At 37.6% G+C, this 23,395-nt stretch overlaps 2 protein-coding genes across 2 annotated transcripts in view; one reads left to right on the top strand and one right to left on the bottom strand.

The window, feature by feature from the left end:
• CHLSN (cholesin) overlaps positions 1–23,395 on the top strand; it is a 138,988-nt gene continuing 115,593 nt past the window's right edge. The window contains exons 1-2 of the mRNA XM_084216249.1: positions 1–35; positions 1,328–1,470. Coding sequence (XP_084072375.1) covers positions 1,342–1,470 — 129 coding nt within the window. The 5' untranslated portion in view covers positions 1–35; positions 1,328–1,341. The remainder of the gene's footprint in view (positions 36–1,327; positions 1,471–23,395) is intronic.
• On the bottom strand, positions 14,736–15,809 carry GPER1 (G protein-coupled estrogen receptor 1; the record flags this gene model as incomplete). Its single annotated transcript, XM_084216279.1, has 1 exon — positions 14,736–15,809. One exon carries the CDS (start codon positions 15,807–15,809, stop codon positions 14,736–14,738), a length of 1,074 nt encoding a protein of 357 aa, XP_084072405.1.

Consider the following 23,395-nt stretch of genomic DNA (forward strand, 5'->3'; position numbering starts at 1 on the left):
TTCAGTTGAATGTGCCGGGGCGGCGGCTGCGGGAGGTGCGTGTGGGACGGGCGGGGGGCGCAGCCCTGGCTTCCCCCGGGGTGGCGGCGGCGGCGGCGGCTCGTGTGGGGGTCCCTCTGCCCGCACAGAGCTGCCGGAGGGGCGGGGAGGCTCGGCCCAGCCTGGCCACGCCATATGCGCGGCGGTGGCTGAGGGGGCTGCGGCGTGCCGGCGGGTGCGTTGGGATGTGAAGGGAGGGTTTGCGTTGGGATGTGGAGGGGCGTTGCACTGGGATGTGAGCCCGGGGTTTATATCGGGAAGCGGAGCCGGGGCCCTGTGCAGGGCTGGCTGTGGGCTGGGGGCCCTCCCGGGCAGGGCACGGCTGTGCCTCACACGTGCCGGGCCTGGCTCCGCTCTGCCGGCAGTGCCGAACCCCTCCTTTGGCGGCTTCTGCTCTATTTGGAACCTCCCGACGTGGGCTTGTGGGTTGTTTTCTATTTCAGCGTATATTTCAAGGTAAATGTTTGTGATTGAGGCAGCATTTGCCTGTGTAGTGAAACTGACGCTGAAACTGACTCTGAAACTGACGCTGAAAGTGACAAGTTTTGGGACAACTGGGGAAAGCCACTTAAATCAGGCGATCTGGCAAAGAAACAGTACGGAGTTACAGCTAGACCTGCTTTCAGAACCAGTTGCAGTGTTGGCTGCAACTCCTGTTCATGTTCATCCTTATTTCAGTTTAAAATAAAAGATAAAGCTAGTGAGACAATTCTTCAAGCATAGCTTTACCCTGTTAACCTACAGTAAAGCAGAAAAAGCTTGCAGTTTAACCAGGTCTAATGGTTTAAAACTGTTTAGTAGTCATATAGTGTTATATTTTCCTTGTTAGTGCACACATATGCATATTAATGAGGTGGCTAACAGTCATGTGAATGTATTTTAAGATGATGGGGTGTTATTTGAGGTAGGCAGTTGATCAAACAGTTCACTCTGGTGTGTTCTAACTTGCAGAAAGCACAGCCTAAGTTATGAATAATTCCTGCCGGGAATATCACTGAGGCATTTTCCACAACAGGGCCTCAGAGGGCAAAAGGTGTGGAGATTCCTCCAGGGGATTGGCATTTGAGTTTTACAGTACCTTAACTACAGTGTATTCCTAAAGGAATACATGAAAGTTCTCCAAAATTGATCCAATTTCAGTGCAGACATACATTTCATAGTTAGGTAGGCTCAAATAATTACCATACTAGTAGTTATGGTATGTAGTTATACTATAACTGTCTGTATATGAGACTGATATTTAATACTAAAAAAAGTTCTAACTGCAGTTTGGTGGTTTCTGTTACAGAACAGCATTTTAGAATGCCAAAAATGATTGTGGAAAAAAAAGAAAAGAAGGCAGAAAAAAGAAAAAAGCTGAAGCATCAGGTGGCCCAAAAGGAGGAGATGGAATTGGAAACCAAACCGAAGAAGAAGAAGCAAAAGCTGCAGGTTTGGCTTTTTAATTCAATACAAAATGGATTTGTTGTTGCTGTAGGTTCTGTCCTGAATGTGAGTTAGATTCAGTTGCAATGATTATTTGAATGCAGTATACCTAGAGTGAAAGCTAAAAGGAAATGATAAATTAAGCCAAATCTGGGTACAATCATAGCAGGCAGAGAGGTGATCTCTGTTTGTTTTGGGTGTTTCTGTGAAAAAACAGAGAATGGATGTGGGTGAAAGGTGAACCAAGTGAGGAGCTGTCATATGGCAATCTCAGTGCAGCTTCGGTCTTCATGTGATCCTGAGTGCCTGGGAAAACATAAAAGATGTTTTCTTGGAAGTTCTCCTAGTTTTTGGACAGAATGTCAAGTGGCCAGAAGGTGTCAGCAGTCCCTTTGTATTCCTGAATGTTTTATGAATTATTTTATGAGAATAAAATTAGCAATCTCAGTATATTACTTAAGTAGGAACTTGGAGTTGGAAGGTTTTTGTTTTGTGGTAGAAATTATGCATTATTCAGGGACAATTCAGTTCTTAGTGGTTACTGTAGAATGAGGATCAAAGAACTGTAAAGCAGTTCAAGAAGTAGAGAGGGAAAGCAGGTTTTTCCCCTCAGGAATTCTTGAGGATCACTTCAAGAAGCCATGATCTTAATTCTCTTATGTTTCCTGGCCTAGCATAAAATATATGTGAAAGCTGCTTGTTGCTCCCTTTATCATGACATGTGTAGCTCAATGGAGATCCTTTAAATAAAAATTAGTACTTATTTTGTTATTAGACTTCATTTAAGCTCATTGGCAATAACATATTTGAAGAACTCTTTCATTCATAAGTGTCTCTAAGTGTTGCATTTAGAGTTTGGGAAGCTTGATATAAAAAAGCCAACCTATTGGCAGAAGCTATTCAGAGGACTTGCAGTTTTGAACTCAGCAGAAATGTTCCTAAGTAAGAAAAGGCTGCATCTCTGTCAAAGCAAAAATAGGAAATTTTGTCTTTATAGCTTCACAAGAGAGAATGTTTCTCTTTTTCTTTATATTATAGACTATGGATTTGCTGTGCTATAAATGAGTGAAAATAATTTTCCAGGACAAGACAGTGTGAAATTGAAATGTCAAAATGAAAATTTTATTGCCTGTGACAATCTATAATTTCATGTAAAACTGCCAAACAGCCAAGGTGGGCTTCAAGTCGTGGCTAGTGGGGCCTTTTTGGACCATCTGATGTCCAGTGTTCAGTTCTTAGAACACCCAGATGAGTTTTGACGGCTGTGCAGACTGTAGGACTGTGAAAGAAAGAGCAAAGAGTAAAGGAAAGAAGAATCCTTAATGCTGTTAGGGAGCACCACTAAGCACAACAGTTCTTGGAATCATAAAAGTTAATGCCAGTGGGTGGCTTGAACATGTATATAGTGAGTTTTAGGGAATGCCATAAAAGGTCCATGACAAGTCACTTCTTGGCATCAGCTTTATAAACTTGTAACTGTTGATAGAGGAAAGTTAAGTTAATAGACCGCTTCTTTTTTTTAGTTTATTTTTGAAATAACTGTTGAGAATGAAAAATGGGAGGCAGATCTTAAACAATTTTTCTCCAGAAGTGGTTAAAAAAGTTAATTGCTTGGCAGTTTGGCTGTTTCTCAGTGTAAGTACTCCCAGCTTTGTGTAAAATGCTTGGTTAAGGCACAGTGGCATTTATGCTTTGAAGTGCTTTTGGTCATCAAATCTTGTTATCATGGGAAGTGTAACAGAGAACAAGGTAAAACTGCTCTGTGGGAATGGGAAGATCAGGAGGAGCTCTGGGGCAGTGCTCAGTCAGTGAATGGTTCCAAGTAAGAAATTTGGAACAAATGTTAGGCAGCTGCTGAGGAGGTTTATTCTGCATCTTCACTTCATTTAATTTGATTTCTGTTACTTTAAAATAAGCTGAAATTTTGCTAGATCTACAGGAATTCCTGACTCATGGTGCCTGGATTCTGATGAGCTCTGACTGGTTTTTAATACAGTAACTGAATTAAAGGAAATTCTTCCTGGCATTCTGAAAGTAAGGATGGGTAGGCTCCAGTTTTTCCTAAGGAGTCTCATGTGTGGTAGAAAGAAGTCAGAGTTTTTGGTTGGACAGAAGTTTCACTCGTTCATTAAGTCATGTTCCTGTGATTTATTTTTTCTTTTTCAATTCTAGTACAGCAAATTAATCTCCAAAGTGGAAAATACAAATGTCTAATTGATTTTGTTATAGAGCTGGAGGCAGATTGAAGTGTGTTTTCAGTGACTGGATTTAGTGTACACTGATCATTCCTTCTAGAAATTTATTTTAAAAATTCTTACCAGCCTTAGACAAAGGCATTTTTCCTTGGACAGGTTGACCTTTCAGAGTAATCTTGATGTTTTATTGATTTTCATCTACTCAATTTCTTCTGTTTACACTAAATAGCAATAAGCAATTCAAGACCAATATGAATGTTTTCATGAGTGATCTTAGAAGCACACAGCTGTAAATAAGACATCTCTAGTGGAGCTGAGTTTTAGAGTTTAAATAAGTTTAAAAACTTGATTTAGCCTTTCAGGTTTTCTGACTGATTCTTCTAATGTTACTGTTCTATTTACCTACCTGAAACAATCACACATATTAAACAGATTTTTTTAAATCACTAGACATGTGTTTTACATTTTTTATAATGACTTTTATAGTTTGCTAACATACTTATATGTTGATCTATCAGAGTGTCTAAGTTTTTCCTTTCACACTGTAACATGGGTATGAAGAAAAGAGATTTTAAAATGGTGCCATCTAGACTGGTGGTTTGAAGCTGACTATTGGCTTCTTAGGTAACAACTGCCTGATGGATCTTTTCTGACAAGTTAGTTTTGTTTCAGTTCTGTGAAAAAAAAAAATTGCAATATTGTTAATGGGTCATCCTTAAATAACAGAACCCTTAGAAGTGTTGCTTTCCAATTACCCCTATTTTGTTTCTGATTGTGGATTTCCTCAGACTTTCAGCTGCCTCAATGGCACAAAGCTTTCAGGGGCAGCAGTCCTGCCAGTTGCAGCTCTGTAGGTAGGGAATAACGTGTGGCTGCTTTGTTTCCCAGGTGTGAGTTCTACCCAGAACGACCTTACTGTGTCACAGGATCTTGTCATTTACGGGCAGCTCTCGTGGCTGCAGTGCTGTTTGCAGAGCTGCTGGCTTTCTGCAGAACAGTAGGAAATTCTTTAAGAACAGAACATCAATTAGGCAAGATTCAAAATTCATAATCCATAGAAAACAATATTAATTTCCTGTTCCTTCCCAATTTAGTCTAGTGAATGTTGTAACTTCAAGGAAAATGACAATGACTAAGGGAAGATCAGTCTTTATAAATCAAATCCCCTTGTTCATGGTTGAGGGGTACTTTAGGTACTGTTCATACAGCCAGTGGGTGTTTCCTTGTACTTCCTTGTTATCTCCAGCATTGCAAGCGGTTGGAGGAGGAGGAATCAACATTTTCCTCAGATAAAGGCAGGATCAGTGGGAAAGGAATTTAATTTCTGAGATTCCATACAGATACTACAAACAATGGCAAATAAACAAGTAGCTCATAGTGTTTCTTTCATCAAAGTGTGCAGGTGCCCAAACAGTATGATCTGTTTACTAAATGGAAAAAGGCAAAATTTGTAAAGAAAGGGTTTTTCTCTTTGGCTTTTTGGAGGTTATCATAAAGAGCAAATAGAATTCTTAAGCTGCAAAGCAAACCACAAAAAATAAAAAAGATTATTTAACATCACTGTTTGGTTGGAAATCCCTGTAAAATTATGTTTAAGCTGTGGAGATAAATATTTTGGGCATGAGCTCAGTGGAATCACTGGGAATGCTACTTTGATATGATCTGTAATGCTGCTTGTAATCAGGTAACTGGGGTAGTAATTTGAATGTTTAATGAATGCAAACCAGACATTGGTGCAAACTGATCCAGCAGATACTGTAAAGCTATCATCAGACAGTGTATTTATTTGTTTGACAACCCACTAATTCATCCCAAAGCCTGTTCTTGAAATAATGAGTTGTAGATGATTTGCAAACAAACTCAGTACTCCATTATTGTTCCCTTAATTTATTTTTCTAATTAATGGGAAGCTTATCTTGTAGCCATCAAAATAACTTGGTTTATATTTTCCCATCCTAAAAAAAGGCCATGAAGTTAACAACTTAGTGTGATGTTGCAGGATTTTCTTCTGATTACCAGGCTACCAATATTAACTATATTTTAATACATATTAAAAGAATATTTTGGAAACTGTTTGCATTGCAATTCCATTGTCCACTCTTCCTGCACTTGTTTGGTTTTGCTGTACTTGCTTAAATCTCTGTTGGAAGCATTAGTGTTATCTGAGGTTATTGATTTTTCTTCAAGGAATATGTAAAAATCTTAAATATTTAAGTTAAATCTTAAATGTTAAAATATTAAAAGAAAAAAGGAAATAAATTCTGAAAAGTTAATTTTATTTAGCATAACATCCTAAAAGAAGACTCTTGTCTCATACTGGGTTTTTTGGACCAATTTTAAAGTATCTTTAATATGCAAATAGAGTTTTGTCCATGTTATGAAGAGAAGATGACATAATCTTTCATCTTCCCTCATCCCTCCATCTCCTCCTGTGCCTTGATGGAAAGATACATCAGCAGAAAGCAGTTTCCCAGAGATAAAGGGGGAATGGGAGCTTGTTCTCAAAATGGCCAAGTTAAATGTCAGGCTGGATGTTATTGTGCTGGGTTTTGTCAGTCTATAATTAAAATATTGGGCCTATTTCTCTTTGCTTTGGGCTACCTTTCAGTTGAATGTTTGGGGTTTTTTTTTTGGGATTTTTTTACTTGCACAAAGTTTGCTGGCCCACTGGCTCTCAGTGCCTCTCTGTATGGCCTTCTGATAGTTATAGGAAATAATTACAAAGCTCTAAATCCATGTGGCAGTTATGGCTTACTGTGTGACATCTTGCTTGGTTTATCTGCTTTCTTATCTATGCAATATTTCTCAAATTAGGAAAATTAAAAAAAACCAACTAACCACAAAACAACAAACTTTGAGGGCAGCTGGTTATGGGACTGAAACATTTGTTTCCTGCTAACACTTCTTCATCAGAATATTGATAGAGTTGCTTCAAATTATTTTATTAAATTAACCATGCATTTATTTATTTAAAAAAGAGGGTAAATTTAATTGTGACACCCATGTAGTGTTTATAGAGGATAGTAGGCCTTCTGTAAACAAACATGTCTAAGAAGGTACAGAATCATGTCTGAAATATGGATATGCATAGATTAGGCTGAATAATTTTACATTCCTTTGAAAATTATTTTTGTAATGGTACGAATAGATTTCCCAGGAAAGAGTATTCACAGCTGGGAAAACAGTTGCTACTTTGAAGATGGTTTTCCCAGGCAAAAGGCTCACGTCCCCAACTGTGTTTGGTATAAACAATATGTGGTGTATTTCTTACTTGTGTTTAAAGGAATTGTGCATTCTTCATTACATATTAGCCAACAAGAGTTTCATGCTAATTCTGGGTATTTGCCTTAATCTGTATCCATTCAAAGTTAATTCCCTACTTTTATTAATTAAGCTAGGGTATTAAATTGATGGGGAGTTTGGTGGTAAAACAGAACTGTCCCTTCTTTGCTGTTAAGAGGGGAAATTCTTCTTTCTCTGCTTGGAGCACGTACTTGCTGTTTCCTCTCAGCCCTCGTTCTTTGCTGGCTGGTGAGACCTTCTTTGATGGCTCTTGTTGGATTTCCAGTATAAATCCTTGCTTTCCTGCCTTAACTGCAAATTAAACCTTTAAAAATTGAAATTCAGGACAGGATTCCCACTTGTGGATTGAATTTGTTGAGTGTTCAGTTATTGAAGGAGCAAAGGCAAGATCTGCTTGACTGTACCAGCCAGCTCCAGTCCAGTGAGAACACTGTTTTCTGCCCTTTTTCAGTAATAATTTTATTCTGGTTCTGTATTAATGACTTCCAACTCCTCATAGAGAGAGGCATCATCAATGAAAATTGCTGGAAAAGGCCCAAATTGTTGAATATAGAAAGCTTGGCACAAAACCTCAAAATACATGTAACTTTAGTTAAAAAGAAGTCATTTTACCATCTTTGAATTTGCAAAATGCATTCACTTGGCAAGAAATTAACTTGTAAGCTTGACAGGATGTTTGCTGCATTCTGATACAGGATAAAGAACAGAGAAATGAGCATTGAAAGGCAATTATTCTTGACAGGGCTTGAATCTTGGAAGTGTGTATAGCAACATGTATTGATTCAGGCCTGATACTTGTGGGTTTGTTGCTTCCTCTTTACTGCTCTTACTACTGTTTTGTTAATGTTATTGGCTCAAAAAGCCTAAAATGGCATGGATTTGGATATTTAAATTATGCTCATTCTAAAAAGTAGTCCTGTTCTTCATTAAATGCTACTGCTTGTTTAAACAATGTGGGTGTCTGCATAATGATTTTTATAAAATACGACTTTTTGTATGTTGATGAAATAGATCCAAAAATTGAAAAAACCCCAGTGTTTTGGTGCAGATAAAAGGGGGGTGATGGCTGCTTCTGTAGTATGAATGAGAAATGAGAAGTTTTCTTATTCAAAATGCCTTCTGTGTTTAGATGCAATATTGTGAACCACATGGAAGATCAGTGTATATTTATGTATGTTAATAAATTACAGCATAGATAAAATGGCTCTTGGGTATTAGATCAAAGCCACACAGATTAATAAATACTTGGAAAATGCTTGTCTGTTACATCCAACAAGTAATTAGAACAGAAAATTAATCTTTTGACTTTTAGAATCTGCCTGAAATATCGAGGGTACAAGCATGAAGGTATTTGACAGGGGAACCAGACTCTGTCTTTGAATGCATTTACCTATTTCTAATTGAATCCCACAGGAGTTCTGTAGGACATCAAACAGAAGATCATCAACCAGTGTTTTATTAAATTTCTCAGCATTACCTTAATTTGCATCTGTAAACCAGGCTATTACAAATAGCATATACATATGGGCAGACAGCTCTTCCTGTCATCTCAGAGTTTGAAAGATGTCAAAGCTGTTCAGAGAATGCACTGAGGGCTTAGAGCTGCATTGCTTAAAAAGGAGCAGAGTAGTTATGTAAAGAGAAGAGAAAATCTAAAGTAACTGTGGAAAATACATGCTTTTAGTAACTGTCATTCCATCCTACCTTTACACTATGGACTGAGTCCTAAAGGGGACTTATTCATCCTTACCACTTGTGAAATAATGAATTGGCTACAGAACTGTTGTACTGAACTTTAATACAGAGGTCATTGAAATTGGTCATGGGCTTTTTGTGAACTTAGGAGCCTTCATGCACCTCACTGGCTAATTATTTTTTCAAATTACCTTTGGAATATTAAGCTTTTCTCATTTTATTACAGAAGTCCCATGTTCTGTGACTTTCAAGCTTGTACTTCAAAGACCTCTTTCAATAAACTTGTGAAGTAGGGTTTTTTTAAATTGTAAAATTTACCATCCTTTGCTTAAATTATGGTTGTCTTCTTTACATTTGTTCAGATTAAGTCATGATCTAGTTTGAGCTTAGAATAGGAGCAGCCAACTGTCCTGATCTGATAGGTTTTGGAATAAAATCTCTGGCTAAGATCCAGAAAGGCTCATTCAGTGAGAGTCAAGAAGAGCACAGATCAGCAGGGTCAAGGACCCCTTGTTTTGGGCTGAGGATGCTCAGTGGATGTTTGGGTTCTGTGTCAGTTCCAGCAGCCCAGCAAGGCTGGGTTTCTGAACCCACAACACCCCAACAGTGTCACCCATCATCAGGCAGCTTTAATTAGCATAAGAAAATAACATGTCATGTTTCTCACTCTACTAGAGAATGAGCTTGAAATATCAGAAGTAATTCTGACTTTGGAAGCCAAGCAGGTTTATAAATTAAGTTCCCCCACACACCACCTTGATACTCAGTTGTCAGGTGGATATTTGGAATACTATCAGTTGTTTAAGTGAGCTGTTTCCTTGGTTTGCTTTGCACTTTGCTGTGTGCACTTAACTCTGGAGCACAAGAGTTAAAAGGTTTCTGTAGTCAGGTACAGGCTATTTCTCTTTTGTAGTTCTGAATGGAGAGAGAATGAAAGGAAGAAAATCTTATTTGCCATTATATTACTGTTTCTATTGAGGGAATGCTTGGGAAAGGAAATATTTCTGCTGCTGAGGCAGAAAACAAATCTATCTCCAGCACTATTAGGCAATTCTGCCACGGAGCTCTTTCTGTAAAAATCGCCTTAACTCCAATTCTAAGGATAATTTAACAATATCCTAATAATTTTCCTGTTTCTCAACTATGTCTTTTTTTCTTCCTACAGTTTTTTTGAAGTCCTTTCAAAAAATGCACTGAATGCAATTTGAAAAGGTCTTAAACCTCTTCAGTGGTTTAGCTTGCAAGCCAAGTGAACTGGGACTTGTAAGCAAAGCTGCTGCTTTGGAAAGGCTCACCCTGCTGCATTAAATATTTATTTTGAGAAAATAGGGTTTTACTTTTTGCTAATGAGCAGCTCAGTAGTTTAATTTAGGACTTTGAAATGTCTGTATATACCTGTAGCAGGCTGTTTGAACAATGTGAGAAAACAGGTTGGACACTTGAAAATGGTTTTCATCCTGGGGGGTTGAACAGTTTCAAAAGCCATCCTAAACATGCAGGTGGCTGTGTGAGACTCAGACAATCATCTTAATATTTTGTAGTGGCATTCAGTGGACTTCTGTAAAAGAAATGAAGTAGCATGTAAGAAGGGGAGTTGAAAGTAGAGCTGATCCTGCAGTCTGCAGAGGGCATTGCTCCTGTGGTGGCACCTTGGGTGGCTCAATATGCAGCTGTTCATTCTTAGCTCCTGCCTGTGTCCTGCTGCTGTGTGATGGAAGTCCAAAAGGAAGCCCAAACCCAAGGGTTAAAAGTTTATTGTAATAAAAGTCACTGTGGAATAAATAGTTTGGACAATATGGTCGAAGAAAGGACACTTAAATTATAAATATGACTGGAGGGTGTTCAGTTTTTCGTATCTGGTGTCTCTTGTAACACAGCACAGGGCATGTACCACAACCTCCCTGACAGCAGAGCTTAAGGGTATAGGGGAAAGGTGTTCTATGTGCATGTTTTAAAAAGGACTTGTTCCCCATCACATGTTGTTCCTATTTTACCATAAAAAAGAACAAGTAATTAATTTGGTCCTGTGCTCTTCTGTGATGAAAACTTTAAATGTTTTTCTGATTGTCTGAATGGGTAAGGTAAGACTTAGGGTGAAAGGAAAGGATAGATACTGGCCCTTAAATTCAAATCAAGCCTTATCTTCGTTGTTTTCAATCAAAATCAAATTAATTCATTGCTTCACCTTCATAAGTAGCTATTAAAATTCAAACCTATTTCTTCATACACTCACTTGTTTTTAGTTATGCAGAAACAAGTTCCAATGGAATTAATGATAATCAGGGTTGAACTTGACATGCTTTTACTTACGGTAAACCACTCTTTAACACATTTTTTTATGTGACAATCCTAACCATTTAAAATTGTCCAGACAACCTTTTCCCTTTTGCAGTCTTAATAAACAGCTGTGAGAATACAGCAAAATCCTTACACGGGAAAAAATTCAGTTATACTCTAACACAACTTGATGGCTGGAAAAAAGATTAGAGCCTGCGCTGTACAGGCAGTGAATTTTGTTTGAAACACAGATACTTAGTCTGAAATTTTACAGGCATTTTCTTGTAAAACTTTGTGCTCAATTTTTTTTCAAGTTTTTGAAGGGAGGGGTGACTTTTGTTGCATCTTGCCCATATTATGTCAAAGCCCTGCACAGAATCTGGGATCGCCTGACTCATTGATTCAAATTCTCTGTCACATGCCCTCCCATGCTGTAATGCTCTGCATAAATGAATCAAGCTTTATCTTTAGACTGACAGACTTTGCATTTTTGAGAGGTGGATGTTGTGTCTGCACAGTTGGTATTTAGTGTATCTCCCAAAACTGTCAAAAGAATGCAAAGTTACAGCATCTCCTTAACATGTTAAAGAGGTCTCACATAATTCTTTTTTCTCATATCTTTTTATGCAGCTAAGGGAAGCTTGCAGTTGCATCAGGTCCAGATTGGTGCTAGTTTGTCCTGTTTGCAGTTACTTTGTTTCTAGATAGTCAGTTACACCCTGTGCATTCAAGGCAGTCTTGTGCTAAAGTATTGTTTTCAAAAGCAGTTAATGGTTTCAGGGATTTTTTGATTATTCCCCCTCTCCTCTTTCTGTGAGCTTTTCCTAATACTAGATTTTTCATGTCTGGAAACTTTATATAGACTATTACAGCAAAGATTGTAAGCAACTGAGATAAAGAGGTTTTTAAATCTCATAGTTGTCATCAGTCCAGTATTTTAGAAAGGCATATGGAATCTTTTCCTTCAACTCAGCTATGAAACAATTTGTGAGAGACCAGAGGTAAAAAGTGAAGGAGTTGTACAACAATTCTTGTTCCTATTCCCTTTTTCCTCTACACTCTAGAAAAGGTTTTATTTACTAGTGATTAATTTATGTTCTTTGAAATTAAAAAAAATGACATATCAAGCTGAGACCCTTTTGGTCCATGGATAAGCCATTATAGCGAGTTATTGCAAGATGCTGGCTTGCAGAAATCATGTTGTGTACATAAACACATGGAAGTTGTATGACATTTCTGTAAATATTACTTTGTACAGAGTTACTGTTTAAAAAAAAAAAGCTTTGGGAATAAGTGTGCAGTTTTTTCAGCTGGGAGAGTGCTTTGCATTTAAAGTAAGAAGTACGTTTAAATTTAGTAATTTCAGGCACAGTTCATAAGCCTGTCCCAAAATATCAGCAGTAGGGAACTCATCAGGTATTCTAGGTTTGTAATTTGGTTTTAAACATGCAATAGATTGTTTCAGGTTGAGTAAATATTGTGTTCTTAATGCTGTAGTCTGGTCTTTCCTAGATTTCACTGTATATTACTGAATAGGAACAAACTACTTTGGAGGATGCATGAGCAGGCATTTGCTGTTGCTGTTTGTTTATTATTATAAGCTTCTGCACAAAGACTTTCTTGATGTGTGTTCTGAAGGGGTAGCAGAAAGGCTTCTACCATAGACTTGATCAAAAATGCGATCCCTGTATTGGAAGGAGGCAGGAGGGGAAAGGATCTTATTCCTAAAAAACCAAAATAAGCAACAACTGCAACTGGAAAGTGTATTCCTGCAATCCCAAATAAGTTCTTTATTCATGGCAAGTGTCAGGATTGCACATACCTAATAAATCTGTAAGTTCAAGATGCATCTGTCTTCTCAGAATTGTATTGCCAAAACAATTACCCCTTCCTTCAGCTGGGAGTTGTCTGAAATAGCCATCTTTAATGGTGTGATTAATGTCTACTAGCAGTCCATAGGACCTGAGTAATTGTGGCTAAAAGTAATGAGGAAAAAGGGCTGTGTGTGATGCAGCACAGTGGTGAGAGATAACTTACTGAGTGTTTGTTAGCAACTTGTACTATGCTTGCATCTTTCTTGAGAGGAGATCTGCTTGGTGTTCTGCAGAAAAGATGGAAATAAACACATTTTTTGTTATTTCGTGTGATTAGCAATCACTTGCAAATAATCTGCAGTTCCTCAGACTCCACAGTGCTGTTCCTGTTGGAGCTGCAGGAATATCCAGCTATTTCAAATTCAGCCATCATCGTCTTGTGACCTTTCTGTTTATAGGTCAAGTCTTTTGTGGCCAAAACTTCCACTAAGAAGTTCAAGATATTTCATGAGAAATATGAGTGGAATCATCATTTTCACTGTTTTCTTTATTGCTTTAGTAGCTTTAGTCATTGTTTTAAAGGTCTACATTTAAAAATCCTTTAAAATCTGTTATTGTGGTAATTAATTAATATATGACATTTGAAAATAGGACAGAACATCTTATTCTGCTGAGTTCTGGTGCTTCAGTCAATAAGCACAGAAGTGAAATGAGTTTGTTCTCTTGAGAGATGCAGCAAGTGATATTTTAATGATCTTGCACACTAATCTCTAAGAACTTTATAGCTTCCTCTGAACAAGTCCAGGAGTAACCTGTGCTAAACATCAATCAGATTTACAATCCAATTATTTGCTAGAAGAAAAGAAACACTATTGTTTTCCAGTAAGTGGTGCTATCATTTGTTTGCTTAGTATAATTAATCTTCAAATGATCAAAGCATCTAAAATGCATTTTACAATCTTGAAAGGCTGGGGGTTTCTGGAGGTGGAATGGGTGTGCATGAAGTTCAGATCTGATGATCACTAATCACACTCTCCATTACATATGGTCTTCCTTCCTTAAACTGGAGGTTTCTGTCACTTTCATAAGCAATATCTACACAATATCTACAATATTGTTTGCAGAAAGTGACACTTAAAAACCACAGCATTTTGTTCTGGAATGTGAAGAGATTTTGTGCCACGTGCACTCAAATCTGAAAGCAGGTGTGAATACACACGATGTTGGTGCACTGGCATTTTTGACAAAAAGGCCAATTATGTTTGTTCTGAGAGAGTTCGTCAGGGTCAATCCTTAAAAGACAGAATGAAGCACTACATTTTGCTTCTGTGAAGTTCTTGAGATGAGCACTATAGTTACAGATGATTTTGATCAAGTACTGATGTAAACAGTAGATTACATTTAGGAGACAAAAACTCATCACTGTGCTTGATTATATTAAGATCAAAAACTTAATCATGGAAGACATGCTAGAATACAGTGACGGTAGTACCATGTAGTTCTTGTAAGCAAAGTCATTCATCTTAACATGTTTGGGTGAAAAAAAAATCAATGCTTTCTGCATCTCTGCATCAATATGTTGTAATGATTTTTCCTCACTGTTACAGCAGCTTCATTATTTCAGTGGAAGTACCTTATATACACCAGCAAAGTATCATCTCTGATAATCAGATTACATCTAGAGTCTTCCTAAGTTGATAAAATTTTCTCTTATATTGTCATTCATATATGTATAATACAAAATAAAGCTTTTAGGTGCTCAGCTTTTAATAATCCTGTTCATAATTAAATATAAATCTGACTAAAACATATTCTTCTACATTAAAGTCTTGTCATAAAACCATTTTGAATATAAACCTTCAATACTCAATAGAGCGATACAATATATATATAGACACACAAATGCACTTTTTTTCTGTTAGTACCAAGCATTTTGTTCACTATTTGCACAACTTCACAGTCATATGTTCTATACAATGACACTAAATCAGACTTCTGATTGCTCATTACTGTCAGGAATGACAGACGTTAAGGCAGCCTGACAGAAGCGATGCAATGTTGACATTTTTGTTTTCTGTTCAATGTACAGCCGCAGTTTGTCTCTGAAGGTTTCCCCCAGAAAGCTGTAAATTAAGGGGTTCAAGCAGCTATTAGAAAAAGCTGCTAGGTTCACAATATGTCCTGTTAAAGGATAATCATGCCTGAAGGATGGGCTGTTTGAGGAGACGGGCTCGCTTTTCCTCTGGAGAAGTTGGACGCTAATGAAGACGTTTTCAGGGAGCCAGCAGATAAAGAAAACCAGGACAACAACAAAAATCATGCGCAGAGCCTTCTGTCGCCGCAGCCGGAGACTCCTGTGCTTGTGTGCTTTTATAAGGACTCGAACAATTAATGAGTAACAAAGACCGATGATCACAAAGGGGATAATAAACCCCAGGGTTATCTCTAGCCACTGGATTTCTTTTACATCTGCAAAACAGAAATAGACCTCTCCGGTGTGTTGTAAGTGCACGGCTGTAAATGGGACTAGAGCTGCCGAAATGGATGCCATCCATATGAGCCCACAGCTCAGTCTAGCATGCTGCATAGTGCGAAAGAGGTTGGACCTCATTACTTTGGCCAGGGCTAGGTATCTGTCAAAACTCATCCATGTCAGAAAGAAAATGCTGCTATACATGTTGATCTGAAGGAACAAAGACATAAAGGTACAGATGATGGTGATATCATAATATTTCTCGTCAAGATTAAACACCTCAATGAGAGAATCAGCCACTAGAATGAGATCAGCCACTGCCAGGTTTATGAAGTAAAGGTCTGGGATTGTCATTTTTTCCCGAAAGCTAATGTTGACAACCAGTATCAGAATGTTTCCCACAAAACCGATAGGAAAAAGGAATATTGTGTAAAGACACGATAAGAAAAGGCCAATAACATATTGTTGGTGTTCTGATTTATCAGCTAATCTAGAGGATATGCTTTCGTTACACAAATGGGATCCATTCAGGTTAAAAGTTGTGCTGTTACATATAACTGGTGATACTGAGGCAGAATAAGTTTCCATGGTTAAAATATCTGCAGAAAAGATATTAGTACTCACAGTCTGGTGGCAATACCAAAAAAATCAGTTTTTTGGTTGGTTTCCACTGAATTCCTAAGAGGCATTTTTGGTTGGAATTGAAAAAGATACAGACTTTTGTATAGGAAATTAAAATGCTTTAAAAGTCAGATTAATTAGACTTAAAACTGACTGAAATGTAATACTACAGATAGTGAATGTCCTAATTTGTTTTACAGGATACTATATACATTTTAAATAAGGGAATTTGCAGTTCCTGTATGCCTTAAGATCATGTAGGAATCTTTTTACCATGGTGGTACTTGGGTCTCTTTAAGAAAAGCTTTTCAGTAGCAGTTTTCCTTCATGCAAGTTGGAAGGCAGTGGAATTTTAGCTCCATTTGTTTTCTTTTAATAATCAATGAACATCCTTGGACCTGCAATTTGCAAATGGAAAACGATTAATCTCATATTCCAGCACTGTTGCATGTGCCATTAGCTTCTGCTAACTTGAATCACAGCTGAGGTTGTGGGAAACATCATGTTCTAATATAAATGCAAAGATTCACTTAAAAGAATTTAAATTTGTTCTAGATCAAAATACCATCATGAGGGCAAGTCTGTTAAAATTGTTTGTGCCTGTAAGGGGTTCTATATTAAAAAATTAAGAAATACTGAGAAATCAAATGAGTGACTTTAACTTAATATAGGAAATCTGTATTTTTAAATATATATATATATATTTATTTATTTTGTCAGCTTGTAAGGGTCTGTGGCTGAGAAGGCAGCAGAGATGAAAAGGAATTGGTTCCTGCTGCTTTCAGTGGGAGGGAAAGGCACATTTTAGAAATGAAGGTAATACAAGCAGCCTATTGATTTACACCAACATTATTATACTCAATTTGTTTTCTGTTGTGATTTATTAAGTTTCACTGACTTCCGGGTAGTAATGGAAAATAACCAGTTATCAGATTTGTTTACTTCAAATCTTGAATGTTATGCACTTGAAGCATTGCTAGAAGTTTATTTAAAAAAAGAGCCAAACAAAAAAACACCCCAAGCGAATAAAACAGCAAGAAAATTATAAACCAGGCTAGTTAGTGCTAAGTTTAAAATATTTTACGTTGCTTTAATCTGCATTTTACTACCAAACCACTGATTTTTATTTACAGGAAAATACATTTTGAAAATTGTTTGCTAGTAAAATTAATTCATATTTCCACATTTTAATGCCTTAAATCCTACCAGCGTGCAGTCTGGGGGAGGAAAAAGCAGATCACTAGTGGAGTAGGAGGGTTAGAATAGTTTTAGTCAGAAATACAGCTCTGAGTTTGCTTCAATGTATTCAAGTAATCAGAAATAACTACAGATACTTAAATAAAGATACAGGTTCCAGAGCTCTGATTTCTTAATGAAACAGGTATACAGTACCTGTTGCTGTGTTTTGAATGATTTTAATAGTGTAAATCTTCATGCTAAAATAGCCATATGAAATTATGCTCATTAGAAGGTTCAATGTTTGGTTCAAGCAGCTATGAAGTCAGACATAAACTGTTGTCTTTATGTAACAGCCTTTTATTTGTGAATAAGGCAGTAAAACAGATTTAAATACAATAAAAGATAAGTTAACAGCCTGAGCAATTGATTTTAAAAGGTCCGTAGGTGGTCAGATTTTAATTACATCTGAAAGGCTGCCAAAAGCCAGGCAATTAAAAGCATTACAGGTAACTATGTACTGTGAAACACTTTATTTTACCTTAATTCCATTTCTCCCGAGCTGGTTTTCCTGCAGACAGCAGCAGGCTGCTCCTTGCTGGGTGCACACGTAATGGATGTGCCAACTTCCACTGTCCTCTCGGTAAAAACTTGCTTTTAGGTGTGCAGAGCTGCAGTGGGTGCCACCTGTTGATGATTCAGCAGTAAAAACAAAAATCATATAAAAGTCTTATTCTGTTTTAAAACTTATTAAATAAAGGAGAGTTTGCAAGAGCAAAATGCAGATCTTGCTGCATGTCCTTGGCAATAAAACAAGCTTTATAGATTCCCAGGGTTGTTCTAATTTGTGTGCAGTTGAAGTGCTGCTGAACAGCCTTATAAGGCTAGAATTAACCCTGTTTCTGCTGGTTTCTTTTTTACCAGAACTACTCAAACCTCTTTCTCTCGTATTTGTCAGTTTTATTTTGCCTAATGTTCATTGTACCCTCCTTTCTGCCTATGGTGTTTTTTAAAGTTTTATAGTTCGTTCAAATCTAGAGCTCAGCTGAACAATAATGAAGAGATTTATTTGCAGATTGCAATGAAGCATATTTTACATAGATATAAAGCAATGATTACTGTTATTTATGCTATTTTTTAAAAGCCTCTGGGCAGTCTAAAGGAAAATACTGGATTGAAGACATCAAGCATCTGAGAAGGGTCCTTCGCTAAACAGAGAAGATAAATTTCAGTTTTCCTACCTTCAAGTCGATCCCATTTTGCCTGTTTATATTTAAATTTTCAGGTGTATGTTGTCATTCTCTTACTTCTCAAGAATTTCTCAGCTCAAAATCACACGGAGGAAATAAGTTTACCCTACAGAGAATGAGGAGCCTCAGTTTTGCATGAAACACCAGTGTTGCAGGTGGAGTTTTGCATTTCCTCCGCAGGGGGTAAAAAAACCTACTTGACGTTTTGAGTAACACCACCTACTGGTGGCCAGAGTTCTTAGAATGGGAAGAAAGTCAAATCTTCCTCATAAAAGAGCAGTATTTTATTTGTGGCAGTTGCTTTCTGTGGTTATGTTGATCTGACACCTGAACGTTCAGTGTCCTGAGTGGCTTTGCTGCAGCATTCTGCTGCTGCTGGAATGGGATGAATGGGATCTCAGCATTTAGGACTTCAGGAAGACAGTGTGACAGTTTCAGAAGTGTGGAGTAAGCAATTAACATGTCATTATAACGGATGTATGACACCAATTACAGTGGTCAAATATCTTTAGATTACAAAGGACCTCTCTGTAGGAAGTGAAGCAGAGGTTCTTTGAGTGGCTTTGGGAGCAGAAGCCCTTTGCCTTCATTGAGGCAAATACATTATTTGCTGTTTTTTCTGCAACACACTGTGCCTAGGAATAGAGGATTTTGGCAGTGCTATTTAAAAAGTTTTTAAAGATATTCTTGCGTGGTGTCTCTTGGTAAATAGTTTTGGCATCAGTTATTATTTAGATCAAAAGAATGTTTGCGCAGATTGGTGCTGGTCAAATTTTCTTGAACAGAAGATTTCCACTGTCTGTGGAACGGAGTGTTTTAATACAGGGTGATGAGGACAGAGCCTAAAGTGTTTTACTTTGAGACATGTACAAATATGATTGCATTGTAGGACTGGAATATTGTAAATGTTAGAAAAATCTTGTGATACCAGCTTTGAAGGTCTTAATTTTTTGCTGTCATAAAAGAACAGGATTAAAAAGAGTCTTTATTGTTGTTTGTTGATCATGTGGTTTTGCTGTACTTAGTTCTGTCCTTCAGAGCTTCCACTGATCTTGCAAGGGCCTGAAGGATTTTTTACTTTTCTTCATGTGTAACATTTGCTTCTGGATGTCAGTTGTTTGTTATTATGGGGGCCCGGATTTGATAATCAGCTGGTCTGCCTGTCCTTGCTTGTCTAGCTGTGAATATCAACTGATATTAAGATGCATAATTCTGAATGATAATTTCTTGTTTGAATTCATGGTAAGAAATATGTCACTTTGCCATACTTCCAGAGTTGTGAGGAAATTCTCTTTCAAATGACCTATGAAGTAGCTGTTTTCTGTGCTGTGAAGAACTGTGAAACATAAGAGGTCATATTTAGTATTATAGTAATTTTGTATATTATTATATTGTAATTAATGGGTTCTGTATTTCTCTAAATATTTTGTGAGATGATCGTGCAAATCCTCTGAATTCTGTTTCCTAAAATAGATCCCAGCATTTTCAGGCTCTTATTTATGCAGTCAAATTATTGTTACTGATTAATCTATCTTAATCTCGCTGTTTGTAATTTCCATATTCCATAAAATACTTCAAAGTATAGCAGCTACTGAACATTGTACTTTTTCTCTTTCCTTGTCAGTATTCCACAGGACTTTACAGTGACTGCCTTAGTGATCCGTGGTCACAGTTGTGACAGTGTTGAGTCTTAAAGCTCCACCTCTCTTACCTTCCTGTGAGTGTTGCTGAGAAAATCTGTGAAAGCAACTGGTGCAGTAGCATTTGTATAATGGCAGACCTCAGTAATCCAGCATTTGGAATTTTCCTGGTTTGTTTTTAGGTAGCAGCCAATGTGTAAAGCTCTGTAAATATCTCAGTAAACATGTCTAACACCAGAGAGGCTTTCAGAAGCACTGGTGCAGTTGTGATGTACTTCAGTGCACCAAGAAACTGAATCTGGGGTATATTAGAAGATATTCTGTGTAATTTAGCAGACTTCAACATATGTGCCTGTTACTGTGCTGCTAAAGGTGGCAGCTGAGGAGGAAGAAAGTGGGAGGTGTGAGTATGGGAGAGAGCAACGTTGGGAGGTCTGATGCATCCCAGCTCTTGTGCCAGCAGTCTGTGGCAGTCTCTCCAGCTGGATAAGCCCTCAAAGATGGAAGAGACTCTTGGGTTCTGTCAGAAGTGTGGAAGTGTTTTGGGTATAAAGCTGTTGAGTCCTGGAGAAATTAGATCAGGGCAAGGGTATAGAAAGTTGAAAAAAAAAAAGTCACTGTTTTTCACGGAAGGGGAAGGAAGCATAAATTAAAATTGTATTGGCATGCTTGCACTGTAATGTAACCATTTTCAAAAGAAATAAGATTTGTGTAAGAATCTGTTCTGAAACTATCTCTAGAGGAAATACAGGTGCTCTGGTACTGTTCATGAGGTTTTCCAGGTAGACTGATGTCCAAATCGTCTCTCACCTTTTTCAACCATGAATGAAATCAGCATCCATTTCCCTGCTCTAGAGCACCCTCATACTTTATCCTGTCCAGCCTCAGTAGCAAATAATCTTTCTTGCAAATAACCAAACTTAGTTTGAGCTGGAATTAATTGTTTCTGTGCCTTCAGAAAACTTTGGATGGAGTGTATTTTGTGTATTTAGGCTTTCCAGTTGCCAATAATTCTGAGAATGCATTTTTCTTACTAAAAATAATTTTTTAAAGTTCAGCCTTTTCCTTTTGGAGGGACTACACCCATTCAAACCCATTCAAACTATTCTGGTAAAACCTTTTTATTTTTCTTAAAGCATATATTGCAAAACTCTTAAGGGATAATCTAAAAATTCCACTTAATGGGGCCACAAAATGTTGTCTAGTGAAAGATCACAGTATCCTAGAATGGTTTGGGTTGGAAAGGATCTTAAAGATCATTTAGGTCCAAGCCCTCTGCCATGAGCAGAGACGTCTTCCACTAAACCAGAATGCTCAAAGCCCCATCATAGGACTTCAGGCTCTATTCAAATGCTATTTTAAAATTTTTTTGCAAAACATCAATGATTTTTAATTTAGTGGCTGAGTGTGGCAGTCCTTTGCTGGACACTTTGTACCATGGAAGTGAAATGCCTTCTTTTATTCTATCCATTAGTGAATTTATCTGTTGTGCAACATGGTGGACGACATATGGTGGACACATTATATAGGGTACTTACTTTGGCTGAATTGCTTGAGTTTTCACCATGCCCCAAATCTTCTGCAGCTACCTCAAAATCAAGATAAATAATACTGAAGTCCTTTCAGTGTCTGTAAGTTTAATATTAGAATGTAACTAAGGGCAGACTTAGAAATACGTGTAGGGATGTAGGAGCTTGAGCTGTGATTCAAGTGTGCAAGTCCAGTCTCTAGCTCAAATGTTGTTTGCAATGGGATCAGGTCAAGTTTGAGCCAGCTGGTTCAGTAATGATGCATCCTGAGTTCTTTTCCAAAACATGTTACCAACTCAGAAATTCAAGCTTTAATTTCAGCAGCCTGGTCATTTCTCCGCTTCTACTGAACAAAGTGGTTTTTTCAAATGAAGACCAAAGTCGTAGAAAGATACAAATATTACCAAGGCAGAAGTAAAATATTCTCCTTTGAACTTTCCAGTATATCCCTTCAGTTAATTTTGACAGCCTGCCTATAAAAATATATGCTGTATTTCTTCTGGAACATACTGTTCACAACTGGGTGAAGCCTGGGAGAAGTGAGGGTTCACCCGAGCTGCTGCTTGCATAAGAGAAAAAAAATCTCAGACCATGGAGATTTTATTTTGTTCTTAAAAATATTCTTTGGATTATTAATTATTTAAAAAATATTACTTTTAATCTTAGCTAAAACTGCTCTTTTCTCCCTCATATCAGACTGTATTAGAAGGATTTTGGGAAACTGCTTGTGTTCCTACCCTGTTGCACATAGGGATGTTTCCTTTCATATTCTAGCTGGATGCAAGTAGATTTTCTCTAGGACCACATGCTCATTGCCCTAAACTTTATTGGAAGCTCTGACTTTGTCAAGAATAAATCTGTGAAAACATTTCTCTATTGCTAAAATTTATACTCATAACTATTTGACTCACAGTTTTGCATTTTTCAACCTCTTCCCTCATGTTTACCTTTGTTTTCTCATATTCAGTTGCAAAGTCTTTTCACTGTACAGAGAGATTTCTTCATGGCAATATAACCAGCCATCCAGAAAATACTCAGGTTTTTTCCACGTGGGCAGGGAAGAGATCAGAGTACACATACTCACATCTCACAGATGGCTGCCAGGAGCTTTCCCCAGGAGTGCTCACAGGCTCACACAGAGTTGTTCATTCTGCCAAGGTGTGCTCACTCTCAGATCCTACATCTGACAGTAGGTCCCTACAGGTTTTTTTGTCTGTGACACTTGGGTATGGCTCTGCTCTAGCTATGTACCCTGCTGAGAGCATCATGAAGCACCTGCTCAACCCCATGGCTCTTCACAGGTGTGTTACTGGCATTCACTCACATCACTTTCCAGGTCCAGCTTTTACTGACTCAACTTTCTTTTAGGCACCTTTCAAAGTAACTCAGAAACAACACAATATTTATTCTTTTATCCTTAAATATAAAATGTATGGAAGCTGTAAGTAAGGTAGAGTCATTTGCACATAATTCCCGTACTACAAAATATCCTCCTCAACCACAGCGCAGCTGAAACTCTGACTTTCTGAGCTGGGATAAACAGCTTGCATCTTCTGACATATTCTTTCACTCAGTCTGTCAGCTTTTTCAGTGATGTACAGCTCCTACAACTCATCTCTTCAGACTTCTTTCTGCAAGGCTGATATTTGGTCTGTGTTATTTAATCTCCCTCTTCTCAGGTGCAAAACAAAACCTCTGATGCCATCTGAGAATTCCTTTCACAAGTATGAAATTGGCTCTTGTGTTCAAAGAGATGATTCTTATCTGCCTACTTCCTTTCTGACCACGTTCTATAATGATCTGTTTATATGTAGAGTTCTTTAATTATCCATCTGTTCATGCTGGCAGCAGAACAAAATTGAACAGGGGAACAGGCTGACACAATGTAATTCAGACATCTTACCAGCTGATTTTTATATCTTGTGGAAATGTTGGTCCTTACAGTCATAGTGGGATTA

The sequence above is a fragment of the Fringilla coelebs genome (genome assembly GCF_963513975.1).
Source record: "Fringilla coelebs genome assembly, chromosome: 16".
In the NCBI taxonomy this organism is placed as follows: Eukaryota; Metazoa; Chordata; class Aves; order Passeriformes; family Fringillidae; genus Fringilla; species Fringilla coelebs.